Here is a 17443-nt window from a genome sequence, read left to right as displayed (position 1 = left end):
GGAGGCGGAGCAGCCGCCGGCCACGCGATTCGTAGATTCAAATGAAACGAACGACGGGGGATCGCGTTTATTTCACTCACCCGAAAGGCGTCTCGCAATTCCTGCTCCTCCTGATGCTGATCCGACGGCGCCGCCGTGCTCGCACCCATGTTGCTGACGATCTCGACGAATTCCTCGAAGCTGACGTTACCGTCACCTGTGGAGAAATCGTGAGACATAAACGGGGCTGTGACGGGATCGGCAATGCGAATACGAGCCGGGCAATTAAGTTGTCGGAAAGTTGAATTGCGATGAGGATCCCGCGCGCGCGATTTATCTCGAAGAGACTTGGGAATAATGCGGCAAGTTTACGGAGGCAACGAAACTGAACAGCGATATCTCCTAATTGTTTTTTATGCAAGACTCTTCAAGATGAATGAGATAATATTGCAGTCGTGCACGATAAATGACAATAATAAATCCGGCAATCTTTTTAATTAAATGCGATTTAATTGCGCATGTAGAATAGAGAAGGATCTGGTTACAGAAAGAGAAAATTCTCCTCGTCATTTAAATGCAGGGTCAACACACTCCTGAGCTCTCGGGGGACAGCCGGGGAGGAAGGGCCTTATGATTAAAGAAATTAATTCATTCTTCATTCTAGACATCGAGTCCTTCCTTTAACTTCTCTCAGCTGCTTCTTTCAGCAAACCAAGCAGTTCAGTAAAGGATACGGCTGACCGTTTCCCTTTTTTTTTTATTGCAAGGGCTCTCGCTAAATACAGCCCTCGAGCGATTTCCGTCGATCCGCGAACGCGAGAAATCTCCCTCGCATTCCGGTAAAGCAGTTCCGCGACGCAAATGCTTTCGAGCCTCTTAAGCGGTCGCGGAACCCCTTTATCGCGCTATACACGTCATAATAAGAGGGAAGTACACGGCAATATTCGCACAAAGGCGTAAGGGCGCGGGAGGGTGAGCGCGCGGCGCGATCGAACTTTACACTTCGCGATCCGGAGTAATGTCCTTGGATGCAGAGGCGTGAAAAAGAACCGCGCGGCGCCGTTCTCGTCACTTTCACGGGGGTTTTCAGTCAAGCTGACTCTCAGCCGCTCTCGCGCGCTCCGCTCCGTGCGAACGTCTAATTACGACTTCTCGCGCGCGCAGCACTTCCCATTAATTCATGGGCTCGCCTCGGCAAGGACCGCTGTAATTTTCTCATTTACAACGTCGGCTTAAAGAATATTAAAACTGCCGCCTCATCATAATCTTATACCCTCAGAAGTAATTTAGTGTATCGATGTTAACTATGCTCTCTCGTCAGAAAGTGACAAGTATAGCAAGGGTATATTCTATAATTTGTGAATGCGAATGATCTTTTAATTTTATCACGCAGATATCATCGACAGAAGGGCATTTCACTTTTTAATGTACACTGAGAAAAAAGTTCTTGATATTATTATACTAAATATGTTCGGCAGTGTTTCTTTAATTCAAATATATATGTTTTTCCATTGAACATACATCATTTATTAAAAAGTATATTTTTGAATTAACAAGTGTTTACGTGAATTAACAAATATTTGTTGGACAACCCGTGACCGCATATATAGAAAAGATTTCTTGATTCAAACACTTTTCTTTCCCAGTGTATGAAAGAGTGATGCGTAAGTCTCTCTAGAGAGAGAGTGTAGCCTGTATACAGTTTACAATTTATTAAAAAGTATATTTTGTTAATTAACAAATGTTTACGTGAATTAACAAATATTTGTTTGACAACCCGTGACCGCAGCATATATAATACAAGTTGAATTAAGAAATATTATCTTGATTCAAACACTTTTCTTTCGCAGTGTATGAAAAATTGATACGTGGGTCTCTCTAGAGAGAGTGTAGCCTGTGTACACTTCATACATATCTTTCCAAAGCATTTTCCGTATCTTTTCCGTTTACAAGCGTTTATTTAAATAAACGAGAGCAAGAGCACGCACGTGTGCATGTGCCGTGTAGGTGCTCTTTTGCCCCATTTCACACAATGTTTTCCGTTCCGCTACATTAACGACGTGGACGAGACAAAAGTCTCGCGAGCTCGTAAACAAGCGATCGAGAAGGCGACAGGTGTCGATCACTACGAGGGAGGATCCAGTCCAGTCGTATCGGGTTGACGCGTTCGGCAATATCTGGGCGCAATGAATCGCACTCAAACGCGGAAAACATTTACTGCGAGGGAGGGGGGGGGGTATCGAGGATCTCGCGTCGAGGATACGTTCGAACGATTCGCTTGCGCCACCTGATTTGCATAATTCGACCACTGCCTAAATAAACGCGGTGTTGTTCGCGCGACGTACACAGTTTACAATCCTTCCGTCAGCCATCCCCAAACGAGCTAATTCCCGCGCAGCTGCAGACAGATCCGCGCTGGACCGCGCAGCATGGTGATGAAGTCACGTATTATACAACACGTAATTACAATTCTACATTGTACACCGTCTAATCGAAAGGCAGACCGAAATTTAGAAACGTCGACGCTATTGCGGGAGGAAAAAACCAGTCGTTCCCCGAGTTGAATATTTTGGCCTCAGTTTAGCCTCGTACAGTTTTTAAATTGGGAACAATCAGGTCGAACTAATGTCTTTGTATCGGAGAAAATATATTGAACTTTCGACCTCAGATAGGCCTGAAAAAGGTTGCTCTTTCTCTTTTAGCAGTAAAGAGGCCAATGCGAGTGTAATCAACAGAGGTTCGGTAAATCCTCTTCGGCCCAAGAGGTTTCAAAGAGGTTTGAAATATTTTATTACACTCTCTTTGAGAGTTAGAGTGAGGTTAAACTAAATTTTTTTCTCATCTGGGCCTCAAATTGGAGTTTCAAACCGACTCCGAGGCTCAAATGAAGACGGAATAGAATAATCGAGGCCCGTTCCGGGACCAAATACTCGACTCGGGTTCGCACGTTGTTATTCCTTACATTGTGGTACAATTTTAACGCGTTAAAATGCTCGGCGCTCTTCGCGGGAAAAGAGAGGGGAGTGCTTTTATTTTGCTGAAATTTCTCTTATTCCGCGAGTTTTAATGGCATTGATATAAACAGCACCTTCCTTCAACTAAAATTTTCATATGAGATGATGCAGGACGCGGTTAATCCATTAATGTCCGGAGAGGGAAAAAAACACTCGGCCTCATAATGGCGCTATTTTTGGAACAGCGAATTTTTATAAGTTAACGAATTCTACCGAGTCACTTTTTGTCACGTTTGCCTGCTCAGACTCTTTAATTCCGGCCTGAAATTCAATTACGAACTATCCTCGCTACGGCAAACAATGGAGAGTGCCTCGCGTTGAAGGGCGCCGAATAAAAGTTGTAAATTTTAAATTAAATTGCTTACGATACTGTAAATGTGTGTTTCAGCCCATATCGAGGATCTTGGGTGCTTCTGCGTCTTTCTCCCGCTCTGAATTTCTGCTCTGTAGTTCCGCAAAGTTACGGTTACCAGATGCAATTCTATCCTATGTTACGGTCGATAAGTTCTTATCAGGCTTCTGAGATGCGTACAATAACGTTTGATTCGAGGGAAATATAAGACGTGGCGTAAAAGACGAAATTTCCACTCTGCAAAGAGTCAGCGCGGGCAAACTCTGTTCCATTACACTATTACGCTGACTGGTCGCTTTCAAGTTTACAACCGCAATAGAAAAATCGCCCCCGTTGACTAATATCTTTCGCTCTCGCCCCTCGTCTATCCGTTCATCGTGCGCTTCTAATCTTTATCCATTTCAGATTTCTTCCATTCTATAGCGGAAAATACGCGACGTAGCTATTACCGATCAATCTCCTCGTACACGGAGTCTGTTATGTATCGACATATTTCTAGGAGGGTTTAACTCCTCAAATCCTCCTTACACGCTGCGTATGATTCTGACAATTGGAGGAAACGCGTTTCACTGTTATTCCCGCGAAAACGTAACATACAGAAATGTGTCGGAAGCGAGGAAAATATGCGCGTGCATCGGACAGCTTCTCCCGCGCGACGAAATTCCCCGGCAAAGTCTACAATCGTCGGAAACGATCGCGCGTCTCGGCGCGGCCTTTTATCGAAGCCGTCGAGACGGAGAAGCGCTCTTAAAATCCGAGTCCTCATTTGCAGCGCGGGCCGCCCATCCCCAGGACTTCCGGTTGCAACCGACGTCGTAGACTTAAGCGCCTAAGCGGATTTTAGCCGGATAACCGCCGGTGTAAACGGGATTTAGGCGGCGATAATGCCGCGGGAGTGGGGGGGGGGTGGCACCCTCGGATGCAGCGCCTTGGGGATTCCGCGGCGCGTATGTACGTACATGCTCTTTCACACATACACACACGTGTTGACTTTCGCAGCAACTTCCCGTTGCAGCATCCTGTGCATGCAACGGCACGCACGCGGATCCGCGCGTGCGGAAACGCCGCGCCGCGCCGGTGCTCGCGCGGGACCAGACTCTCACATGCGCGATCTCGCACGGCTGGGCGTGCAAACGAGCAGGGGCTACGTGATAACGATACGTGCCCGTTCCCGCGGAGAATGAGGACATAAAGTGTATTACAACGTCGGCAGACATAAAGTATAATGTTATGCCGCGTTTGCAAATTCGCCGGCAATAATATCTCGCGCCTGGAGCGAGCCGAAGTTGCACATACGTACACGTATGCCCAACGACAGTTTACGATGTGTGTCGAATCACCTGACTGTTTCGCGTACGTGACTATTCGGCTCTCTCGTCTTTTACCGCTCCCTTGTGCGCCTTTATTTATGTTAAGTGAGCTGACGTCTTCATTTGCGCAACAAAATCAAGGCTCCCAGCGAGTACCATGACATCTCCAAGTCATGGAAGATCTTAAAAATTTACCTCGTGCGCCTCTTGTTCACGCGCTTCTCAAGAACTTGACCTCGATTATGTCGTGACACTGAATAATAAAAAATATCAAAGTCAGACGCAACAGCCAGTTTTCGACTGACGGCAAACATTTTTAGTAGACTGATCGCTATAAGACTGGCGTCTTAAAAAAGATATCCTTTAAATATGCATGGGTTTTAGCCTTCAGCGAGTATCGTAAATTGCTTGTAAGTAATTCTCGGTCTACACCTAGAGAAAAGTTTGTTTAAATTTTGACCTTACTAGGCTCCTATTTAATTTCAAAGTTTAACCGAAATTTTAATTAATTGAGACTGGAATTTCTAAGGCCGGTATTCATAGTCAGGTCTCGTATTCAAAACCGAAAAATGTTACGTAAAACTGTAAACGCGTTTTTCTCCAAACTGCATTTTTCACACTGGCCGGAAACATAACTTCAACAGATCTTCATCAATTTACTTGAAATTTTAACTGTAGCTTAAAAAATATATCATCTAAAAATGAAACTGTTTTTTCAAATGTGCATCATTTTTTAAAAAAACGGTATTTTTCAATTTCCGTACGTACTTCTCGAGTTAATCTTATATAGAACACAAAAATTATTGGTTTTTAATCCAAATCCAAACATTGGAACAGAAGAAATCTTTCCGGCCGCTGAACACTATCTGTGAGAAGAGGCTTCCTTTGCTAAACTCTGGTTATGCTATTTTGTAATAAAAAGCTTATTAACTTAAATTTAAAAAATAATAAACAAATGAAAACATGCATTGCTTTAAATTAAGTATTTATTAAATATCAAAGAATAGATAATTTTAAATTTAAAAAATTTTACTTTAATTCTATAAAAAGTTTACTACGACGTAACTTTCACAGCGAAGAAAATTGGATATCTTATTTAAGAAAAACAATTATTTCATAAAATAAATAGTATTCTATATCTCATGAAATCTTTATTTGAATAGTAGAAAGTGTAATTATTTAAATTACAAAAATTTACTTAAAATTTAATATTTTTATTTAAATAAAATAAATCCTAACTTCAGTAAAAAAATAATTTTAAGTAAATCTATTTACTCACTTAACAAAATTTTTTTTGTCAGTGTAGCGTGGCATCACCCCTTAAGTTTATCTACAGAATGGATGGAGCATTTTATTGGCTGTAGAGTATCTAAAAATGATCTTAAGACGATCTTAAATGATATGACTATAAATACCGGCCTAAGAGGATTCAGATATATTTCTTCAAATCTAGCAAATGTTTTAACACAAATAAATAAAAATTTAGTAGATTCAAAGAAATACGATTTCAACGTATCTCACTTGTTTGACCTAACAAAAACCCCTTTAAATAATCATCAGAGAAATCGACAGATCCCTACAGATCGAGAGAGCGATTTTAATTATGCCGCTCTACCCGCGCAGCTTTATCTTTCAAAATTTTGTTATTAATTAAGGCAAAAGTTTGAAAGATCCCGTAATTAGATCCGCCGGTGTTACATTAGCGGTGTACTTTAGACCCCCGGAAGCTAAGACCGCGATTATCTAGAACGAGAGTAGGCCGGCGACTTAGTCAGGAGATTACTCTGCCCACACGCAGAATTTCGCGTAGAATTAATCAATATGCGATTACGATCATCGATCTGTCCTACATAATTCCCAGTAACCCATGAACCTGCCGCGCGCGCGCGCGGATACCGTCGTCCATGACGGACACGCGTGTACGTATGTGGTACGTGCGGGTACACAGCGGACGGCGGTGTCCGTGTGCACAGCCCCGGGGGTATTTTCTGATAGCGCGGATTCGTCGCGTGTATTATACCATGTATTACATGCCCCGCGTACGTATGCGCGGGCATACAAATTGACTGCGTGTTGCGATACGGACCGAGCCGGGATTCCCGATGAAATTCCATAGGCGTAGCTCGGAGAAGGGGGACCGGGCGATCGAGGAGATAGGGATCGTAATCGCGCCGTCCCGCCGCCTCGGAGGAGGCCACGGAGAGGGACGGATCAATCCCGGGCGCGCCCCGATAAGAAGCCCGCGGTGTTGGCATATTACGAATGTCATCGGCCGCATAGTAGCCTCCCCCACCCCCCGCATAGTCCCCGAAAATGCTTCGCTCTGGCATCGTTTTTCTCACCCGCCGCCGCCGCCGCCGCCTCCACCACATCGCATCGCGTAGATACGACGGCAAAAAGGGCCGATTGGCTTCGTTTCGCGCGCCCGCGCCCGTTTGCATGTATCGTTTTTCCTTGCTCCCTCCCGCCCGTTCTCCCTTTTTCCGCCGATCCGTTCAGTCGTTAAAATTCTCATTAAACCCGCGGACGTAGCGATCGTTCTACGTTTAGACGGCGCACCGGCGGCTGCCTATCTCTCTCGATCTCTTTCTCTCGTCTGTCCTGGCGGAGGTGCAAGTTACGTAACGAGCCGTGTATCTCGCGACAGAGATAAATCCCAACAACCTTCTGGCAAAAAGAAAAATAGAGGAGAGGGCGACAATATTTCATGCTTTCGCAGCTTCTCGCCCCGCGGCGCGGCAAATTTAATGATTAAGCGATCGACAGCCATCGATGAAAAATGATAAGCGTCCGTTCCGTCCAGGGAACCCCCGTTCGACGCCTCCCTTCTCCCCCCTCCCCCGCGCGCCCCCGCGCGTACACACGGACGGCCTCTCGATTCCCCGACTGTCACGGCGGATTTGTGGGTCACTTGGTTTCGTTTGTTAAGTGTCGCGTATCCCGGCACGAAAACCACTTCTCGAGACGAGAATTTAATCCTGGCGCGGACACCTCGCGCTCGAGGATATGAATCGCGAACTACTGAGCTCCCGCGTATGGGAAGCCACTCGTGTGGGTCGGGCGCGGTTTCCCTCGCCTTTTGTTCTTCTCGATTTCAAATATCCCCGGCGCGGAAAACAGCGCTAAATTGTACACAGCCGATATCCCGAGGCCGATAACGCATCGGCAATCAAGCGAGCTTCAATTCCGTCACGTTATCCTCGTCCTTCTGAGACACGCGAAATGAGAGACTGAAGTAGAGAGATTGAGAGATCGAGAGAGAGAAATAAGGGGAAGGGGGGAATCAGAATTAGAATCATTATTTATTACACGCCCTGGAACAAGTCCTTTAAAGCGTGCGAACAATTGTTATAGAAAAAGGTAAACTATGAGTGAGAATGCACACGAGAAGTATACAGGAATGAAAATGTAAAAAGAAATAATAAGTAAATATAGTACAAATTAAAATGGAAACACTATACATAGGAGTAGAACGTTGAGAACGGGGATTTGACTGTTTAACCCACACAATAAACAAGCAAGCGATTCACACACTGATCAGTAACAGAAAACAAAGCTAAAAAAATATGCTTGTCGATGCAAGATAGCAACGAAAAAAGAAAATACTTGTTTGTCAATTCCCTAGACTCAGACAGCAGGTGCTCCTGCAGCTTACGCCAAAAATTCACCGAGTGTACCCACATCACGTAATTGAGACGCAAAACTATTCCACAGTTCTGCGGCGAAACTGCAAAACGAACGCTTGCACAACTCCTTGTGAGACAGAGAGAGAATAGGAGCTTTATTTATTAAAAGCTCCGGGACAAGTCCCCGAAAGCGTTAGACAAGCTGCACGGAAAAATAATTACAAGTGAGATTGAGCTTTCGTTTAATAAAAATTTGAATATAAACGTATATAGAATGTAAAAACAAGGACAGCATATAGAAAGGTGAATCTCATTTCTTCTCGGTGGCTATGCTGCCAATTGTTACACGAACGGCTTATAGATAATACGTTTTTCCAAAATTGTAGAAATTTCCTTGAAAAGAACCACAATCCGGATGGTCGAAACTTTGAAATAATTTGTTAGACTAAACTACTCAGCTAGTTTAATAGTCGTCAAATAATTTTTCTTCCTGATATAGAAAGTTGTTGCAGATTACAATTGACTAATTATATACCGCACCCACCTAGAGAGACAGAGAGAGAGAGAGAGAGAGAGAGAGAGAGGGAGGGAAAAGGAAAAAAGAGAGAGAGTTTCAGAGAGAGAAAAGGGGAAAAGCGGCAAAACAACAATATACGGGGTAATCTAGATTGCGATACGTCGAGAGACCGATGGAAACGAAGGCGATTCGCGAAAACCGGACGGTATTTGCGAAACGTTATTACTTTCCGCCGAATAGGAGATCCATCGCGCGAATAGATCGATCGATATCGCGATATCGCTTCGTCCTGTAACGATGATACATACTCGCGGAGAATTAAATCGCGAAATAGAAGTGATAGGAAGACGGACATACGCGCGCGCGCGCGCGGCGGAAGCCGGACGGACGGTCGCAAACGCGTCGGAAACCTGATCTATACACGCGAAACATTTTCGAAATTGCGATTTTCCGACAATGGCAGACGTAACTCGGACGGTACCAGCCGGTTGCAGTCGCGGGAACCTCCCATTGATTGCGCCGCGACTTGTATTTATGCTGGAGACTAACGCATTGCGGAGAAAGGAGGATGTGGAAAAGATCGCGAAGCAATCTAAATCTTTCAATGCACGTCGTATAAATATATACAATGAAATTCGGGAGCGCGACGCTCGTCCGGGATTGAATAAAGAAACAAGAGTAGCGAGATTTTTCCCTCGACGAGCATAAATATGAGAAACGCGTAATTATATTTTCGTTTAGTATGAATATGAAATTGAATTAATATCGAGTTGCATAGCGCCATTATTTTATCGCGAAGTTGATTGCGATACGCGCTGTTTAATTAATAAAAGTTGCCGGACCCCTTTTCCCCTATTTACCCGGAAAGTATAAAAATATATGCGTACCATCGCAGAAACCGAGTAATTCAATACGCGGCAATATCCGCAATTTTGCTTCTACTCGATCAATTTTTATCTCCGAGGAGGCAAATTTATCCTCTCGGATAAGTGTGCCGGATAAATGTCGCTCATCGTCCGCGCCGGCTAGTACATGTATCGAGGGACGGTTCTGACTTATTCACGATATGCAGCCGACCGCCATAAATCCCCCGTAGCGACGTAATAGTTGCGATCGCGATAACTTGGGTCGCAAACTGCGCGCCTCGCGCACGTGACGCTATTCATAAAGTGATTCCATCCGAGGTGAGTCGCGTCAACGAGAGGAAAGTCCGGGGAAGCCGGACCTGGGTCCGTTTTGATCCGGTCGCGAAGTCCGCCGCGATCGGCCGGCAGAATTTAACTTTGCGTCCATTGTGCGAGCGCCGGGAGCCTCCGCGTCGCGACGCGACGCGCCGCGCCTCGACCTGCGTCGGGGCCGCGGGGCATTTTATGCGGATTTTATGCGGGCCGCGCGATAGCACGATAATTTACGGCATTTCGCGGTCGCAAACGCGACGGGGCTGCACGCGTGGGTGAGGGAAGCCGTAATGCGATCGGAGCGACATGAATCTTTGAGAGGAACCCAGGGAGTCGCTCCCGGCGGATCCCGTCTCGCTTCTCCGCCGTGAGTACGTGCCGGAACTTCTTGAGAACTTTCGCTTTTGCCGCAGTGGAACGACGTCAAATGCTTCCGCTCACCGCGACAGGGGGGAGAGGTGGGACGGCCGGGCTGGAGAGTCCCGCGAAGTCGCGAAAACTCGTTCGTGGGAAAATAAGAGGTGCCCCGGCGATCTTCTCGATTGCGGGGCAAATCAAGCGAATCCCCACGCCGCGATTGATTGCCCCGCAAACAAGTCGGCGATCTTATAGGAGCGCGTTCCGGTCTCGCGAGGTATCGCATATACCTTGCCAGTCACTCGATGCCAACCGTTTGCTCGCGCTGGATGCTTAAAAGGCTTGTTTCATATAGAGGGTGTCCCAGGAGGAAGATCCAATATTCTGGGAGGTGATAGTATCGGTCATTTTTAATAAAAATGTTCATATGAATATACGTCCCATTCTCCACTGTTTCCGGGATAGAGCTGTTTAGATGTACAGTTGCAAAATTGCTGACACGAAAGAAACACTACGTACCATTTCTAATATTTATTGTTCGAGTGATACATTTTTACAGATCATAATAAATTGTCAAAAATTCCACCGTTAACAACAGTGCACTTTTCGACTCTCGTGTGAACGTGGCGCGTTGCTCGTTCGACATTTGTGAATATGCGAGACATTTTGAACATTTCTACAATGTTGTCGGCACAACAGTCAACAGACGTATAAGAGTAAATTCCCGCGGACATTTATGAGGTTGGATGAAAGGTGAAGTGTACAGAAAAGTGTGCATGCACGAGATTCCAGTAGCTCTGTATCGGAAACAGTGGGAAATGGGACATACATTCATATGAACATTTTTGCTCAAAATGACCGACACTGTCACCTCCCGGAATATTGACCGTTCCTCCTGGGACACCCTGTATATCTGTTTTCCCATCTTCAGATATTTCCTCAATAAGTTCCTCAATATTAATAAGAGCGCTTCTCGATTTTCAATAATTACGTCGAAGTAGGCAACTCGAGTATTCTCGATCTCCTCCTTGGCTTTGCGAAGATTCAACGTTACATTTGGCACGAGGCGGAATATTCACTCCGCCTTATCGCAATTGATTTCAAATCGCTCGTTAGCTTATCCATGTTTGTTTCATTAATTATTTATATTCAGTTTCTCAGCACCTCTGAGCGCGCGCGCGTGTGACATCTTCAACGCGGCATCCAACGGCACGCGTATGTTTTCGCCCGATCGGATCCGGCTTTGTCCGGATCATCCTGATACGGTTTCGTCGAGTCGCTCTTTAAATAATGCGAGCGGAGAGCGCATGTCAAAGCTGCCGCGACTGTCGCGCATAGTCCTGCACAATAAAGAGCTAATTCCGGCCTAATTAAGCGCTGCGAGCCGCCTCTGGCCGACGTATCTGACGCGAAGGGCTCGTGTCATCGATGTGTGTGCACGGCACTTAGACGTAGATACTAATTACCGCGCTACGGAGTGGCTCTCAGGTCTACGTTTTGACGCATCAGACCACTGACGCGATTCCATAGCGAACGAGAAACCTTATCGTGAATACCTCTCTCTCTCTCTCTCTCTAACTCACCCGGTCTCTCGCGAAAACAGAGCCGTGCACCCCAGTTGAAGCGCCAGAAATTGGCTTCGTTTTCATTTGACTCGCTCTGTACGGCGCGATGCGAGCATGCACCTCTAATTACCCGTTTAGATAACTTCTGCCCATATTTCACCAGATGAATTATGTGAGTCGTCAGGAGGAGACGGAGCGGCGAACGAACGAAGGGTTACGTATGCGACGAATGCGTTTTACGTTAGGACCTGAGCAGAATGGCTGTCTTATACTCTTAAGACAGCCTTAAGACAATGTCTTATGTTTCAAGCCTTTGTCTTGAGGTAACGCACAATAACTGTCTTATGTCTGAAGAGTACAAGAAAGCCATTCTGCTCAGGCCCTTAACCGCCGAAACTTTGCGAGTCTCGGCGATCTTGAGGTGGGGAGTGAATTAAAGCGTTATTAAAGCTGTTGACGGACCGATCGCACCGGAAGCGAATTAATCTCCCCCGCGAATCGCTCGCTCGAAATTTGAATGTCACTTTGTTCCGACGGACGTACTCGTCGCCGCCCGTCGCGTCTGCTCCGCTTAATAGAATTCTTTCTTCGGCAAAGTTTAGCGGATTACGACGCGATTAAGCAACGGCCGCTCGCGTCCCGCTCGCAATCGAATCTCATTTGCAGACTGGACGGATCGATTAATTAAACGGGACGTCCTCGCCAAATGTTCTTTCGGCCGCTATAATAGCGCGTAAATTCCCGTCAATGAGCCCTCGGCGAAAAACCGACGTTAACCACGCTAATCGCGTGCAGTAACGATAATAGTTACATCAGCCTTGATGGCCGCGCAACGATAATGACTCGCTATTAGCGTGAATGTGACGTACAACGGACTTTTTAAAGTCGCCATTCTCGGGCGAGTTACGCACAATGTTTCGCAATTCTATTTTGCCGAGGATCCCGCCGAGGAAGGAAATTTAGCGGTGTTTCACGGGAATTGTTGTACAGTAAATCGCACGTTGAGTCACTAATCTAGTGTCGCCAAAGTGTCGAAAATTTATTGTCGAAACGCGTCCTAAATCTTGCATATCACTCGCGTGATTTGGACAGTAGCCGTGGCAATTGTTAAAGATATCCCGAGTCGAAATATTGGTATTAATATTGGTGATAATTTGCACATACCTAGCTGATCTATACACCTACATAGACCAGCAATAACCTACGTTGATGACATCATATCTTTTTGCTCCTCCCTTGAATCTTTAATTCTGAAGATTTACTTTAGCTCCTACTTAAAAGGACCTGCTTTAATGCTAAATTGGCAAAAGTAGAAATTTCCGACACTATCAGTTTGAAAGTAGGAGTAAATTTTGTACTTGCAGTTTGACCTTTTTTACCGTCTTTAGGTCCTACTACACATGTATAATAGAATTAAAGGTTCAACACAGGACCAAAATTTCGACTCGGGATAGGCTACGATAATGTTTCATACAGTATATTCTTTTTTATAGTAACGATACGACGACGTAACGAGCTGTATCGACGGTGTAGCGCCTTGTAATCTGCGAGAACGGAATTTTTCGGAACAAAAGGAAATGAGAAAACTCTTAAGGCCGCGCGCAATCTATTTGATAGTATAGCAAGGAGCTCGCCAACTTTCCCGCTCGGCTTCCTCTATCCCCGCTTTTTTTTTCTCTCGGCAACGTGTCCCAGCAACGGCGACTTCCAAATCGCGCTACTAGGTCGAGAACTCATTTTCATAAGAAACGCAGATACGGAAAGGAGCGCTGCGCGGGGGTATGTTTCCGGCGGGGAAATAAATGTCATCGGCGAGACGAAGCCCGTGTTGGAGAAGAATAATGAAAAATCGTTATCAACGGCACCGCGCGAGTGCGTCGCGCTCGTTTCCCGTTGCGGAAAAAGTCACGCTAAGTCAACGCGGCCGGAGGGAGGGGCGGATAATTTCACGCGCGGTTCACACGACTCGCGATCGACGACGACAGTTGGCGAAACCGTATCTATTCTCGTGACGGTACGTGGAGCACGGATTCGAGCGGTTCAAACGGAAAAGTAATTTCCCTCGGAAATATCCCCGGGTCGAGACCGCTTCGACGATTATCGAGATTCGCGTCGCTTCTTCTTTTGCCCGCCGTGACGGTCGGCCGGCGCGATTCGGCGCTCCTCGTTTTTTATTTTTCTTTCTTTTTTAACTACCGCGATTTTCGTACGCGACCACGGGAATAATTCTCCTTCGCGTCGGACCGTTAAATTCCCTTTCTTGCGGACCGCTCTCTCGGCGCATTAACGGGCCAGGAGTTTAACTCGGGGAATCTCTTTCCGCGCCGATCTAATCCACGGGGTGTCGGGAATTATCACTTTCGGAGCTCCGCTAAAAAGCGCGGACGCGCTTCCACCGCTCGCGCGAGTGAATTTCGCCTCGCGGATAAAACGCCTGTCGCCGAAACAATTTACTCCCCGCGACCGTAATTACTTCGCCCATTGGAACACGCGAGGGTCCCACGATTTACATCCCCGCGATGTGCTCTCGCGCGGATTTTAATAATCGCCTCGCGCTTTTTCCTCCCCCAATTCTTTTGTCGCGAGCGCAGATCAGCCAGAAAGCACCAAATTTCCCCGAAACTCGGCTTTCACCGGGTTCTCTCTCGGACGGCTGCGAGCGGTCGTCTTTTTTTCTTTCCACCGCGGGCTTTATCCCGTAATTCTTCTGATTACAGAGAAAATGACTGGTAATGGCCAGCCGTTGTGGAGCGGACTAGCAACAGGTACGAGGATTCGCACCATCCGGCGTCAATACGCCGACCCGCTTCCGCTCCCGAATCATCAATAGCAATTTCTCGACAGGGGAAAGTATCGATACAGCATCGTCGTGTGTGATCGGAATTCAAACAATTTCGGTATTTTAAAATACTCGTAATCGCTGCACGAAAATCACTGACAATTATAGCCTGGTCGTTCGATGCCTTGGGAGATGAGCTTCGTGAACGAAATAATTTAGAATCCTCGGCAGGAAGGTCAATGGACGGCTAAGGAAGCTACGTGATTTAAAAGGTATCTCCTTCCCCCATTTCACTGGTCCCTGCTTATTTTCGCCGGATAAGGGTGTCCCGGTCATAAATACGCCATCGGAGTATGTGGTGCGCGCCACATATAACGAGTTTGCGGGTGGCATCGGCGTGGATTTCGCGCGGACCTCTTCGTCAGGCAATGAAACATCGCCGCCGAGCGTAAACACGGGAAGGGAAAGCCCGAAGGAGCGCCGGGACGTAGGGATACGTTACGTAGATCCTAGCGCGGCCGCCGCAAAATTGGATACAGCGGCGTAAAGAGATGGAGTTCGGGGCGAAGGTGAAGGCGAATCCTCGAGAATCAAGTAAGAGCGAGGGAGAGATCGGCCAGCGCCGGAGGATCGTAATAAAGGGCTCCTGATAAAGGGACTCTCTCTCTCTCTCTTTCGCGCGCGCGCTCTCTCTCTCTCTTGCCGGCCAAGAACACGGCCATTGTCGGAGCGTTTCGCGAGAATTAGCTGCAATTAAGGCGATTTGCCGACGGGCGCGAGATTGTACATGGACGACCGTGGAAACGGTGAATACGCGAGAGGACGGTAAACTTTCGGGCGTCGTCGTCGAGTGGTACCTACCACCTTTAACAGCAAGCTCGCTCTGTCGCCCGCGCGGGCGATAGCTCGGGGGAGTACGAACGCACCTCTTACTTTATGATTATTTCGTAATCCCGACGATGAAACTCCGCGGAAATAGCGATTTAAACGTTGTTGCCCGGTTAACGCCGGCGTGGCGATTGTTTCGTTTAAAGACGCTACGTTGCACGCATTGCGCGAGTAAACTCGAGGTAACGCGAGATAAAGTCATGCGCCGTATTGCATAAATTTACGCATTATCATGTAACGTTTACAGTAATAATATATCGCAGCGCATATAATGTAATAATAAACAGCGGCATATTGGCGGATTATTATTGTCAATTTTTCCTCCTATCTATTTCCGCGCTTCCTATTTCGATGAATACCTAGTGGTCAGTCGGTATATTTCTTTCTTTTTTTTTTCATCGAATATTATATTAATCGCAATCTATTCAGCGACACGTGGCACGTGAAGAGGGGTTTTCGAAATGCGCGGATTGGAAAAACAAAAGGCGCGATATCGCGCGATATCCGCGCATGCCGGTGGTCAATACCATCCGTTTCGATAAAATGCAAGCGCTTAAATCTTCATCGAACAATTCAAACGTCAAATGCAATTACGTTACATATTAGTCTAATTTCGCCCTTTCTACATTAATTGGATAAATCCGATGATAAACGCTAAATTCAAAATAAACACTATATTGCGCATTAGTAAATTGCAGTATTTTGATTTCCATCGAGCTGCGCGGAATAATAAATACGGTTTGCGTATCAGTCTAATTTCTTCCCCTTGATCGGACGAATCCGGCAGTAATTAGCAATAATAATATATTCAAAGATCAGTTTCATCAAATTGCCAGTGTAATACTAAAATTTCAAATTTTATTCTACCACAGCTGGCCACGTTTGTTAATTTATCTGTCAATGCAGAAAATTGATTGCGAAAAATATTACCTCAGCCAGGGTTTGAACCTGGACCTCCCTACACTCTAGGCGGGCGCCTCACCAATTCGACCACCGAGGCATATAATAATATTTGTCGCAATAACAGTATAAAGATGTTGTCTACGCGTTTATTTTTCGACTTTGAATTGCGCGTCGATTTTTCGCGATAAATTTTCTGCATTGACAGATAAATTAACAAATGTGGCCAGCTGTGGTCGAATAAAATTTGGAATAAATAATATATTCGTCCGATAACACAAGGTGATCTTCCCGGGCGTCGCACGCAGCGAAAAAACCGAGGAGTAAACCGCTGACCAAAATCATGTGCGCCAATACTTAGCATACGGTAATGTCCCAGCTAGTGCCCAAACTAATGCCCAAAGAGGTGTCCAGTAATGGCCAGTAATGCCGCAAATCTGTACACCACAATATACCCTCAGCGGTTTACCCCTCGGGGAAAAAACATTGCCGTCGAAAATATTTCCCAACTTTAATAAGTAGCCTAAGATGGATAATAGAGCTGCCGCTCACCGTCAATGTCGATTTCCTGCAGCATCGTCCTCAGCTCCTCCGCTCTCGCAAATTGTCCCAAGGAACGCATAACCCTGCCGAGTTCTTCTTTCGTGATAGTTCCGTCGCCGTCCTTGTCAAACAGCCTGAAGGCCTCCCTGAATTCTGTTGGGGAGGAGCAGAAAGGAAAAATCCAGCGTGAGAGTAGCTCCTATATACGTTTTGCTTTCTTCACTAGGAAATAAGTGACTTTTGCTCCGAAATTTATTTCCCGAGCTCCCCGGGAAAATCGTACGGTCGCGTGTAAAACGCTCCCCCAAGCGTTCTCTCATTTACGGCGCAATTTTTAAGTAATTTTTCTCTAGTCTCGTACTTCTGCGATAATTAGATTGGGCATTATGCGCCTTGAATTTTTCACTTCACCCGAGTATCCCGGCCCACCTAAGC

General features: G+C 46.1%; 1 protein-coding gene across 1 annotated transcript in view; it reads right to left on the bottom strand.

The window, feature by feature from the left end:
* Positions 1–17443, bottom strand: part of LOC105562157 (probable calcium-binding protein CML11) — a gene marked incomplete at its 5' end in the record, with an annotated part of 42309 nt that overhangs the window by 19590 nt on the left and 5276 nt on the right. The window contains 2 exons of the mRNA XM_012012742.1: positions 81–196; positions 17018–17161. Coding sequence (XP_011868132.1) covers positions 81–196; positions 17018–17161 — 260 coding nt within the window. The remainder of the gene's footprint in view (positions 1–80; positions 197–17017; positions 17162–17443) is intronic.

Source organism: Vollenhovia emeryi, unplaced genomic scaffold, assembly GCF_000949405.1.
Source record: "Vollenhovia emeryi isolate VEMERY1.0 unplaced genomic scaffold, V.emery_V1.0 DF939194.1, whole genome shotgun sequence".
NCBI lineage: Eukaryota > Metazoa > Arthropoda > Insecta > Hymenoptera > Formicidae > Vollenhovia > Vollenhovia emeryi.
This window is presented reverse-complemented; position numbering and strand designations above follow the sequence as displayed.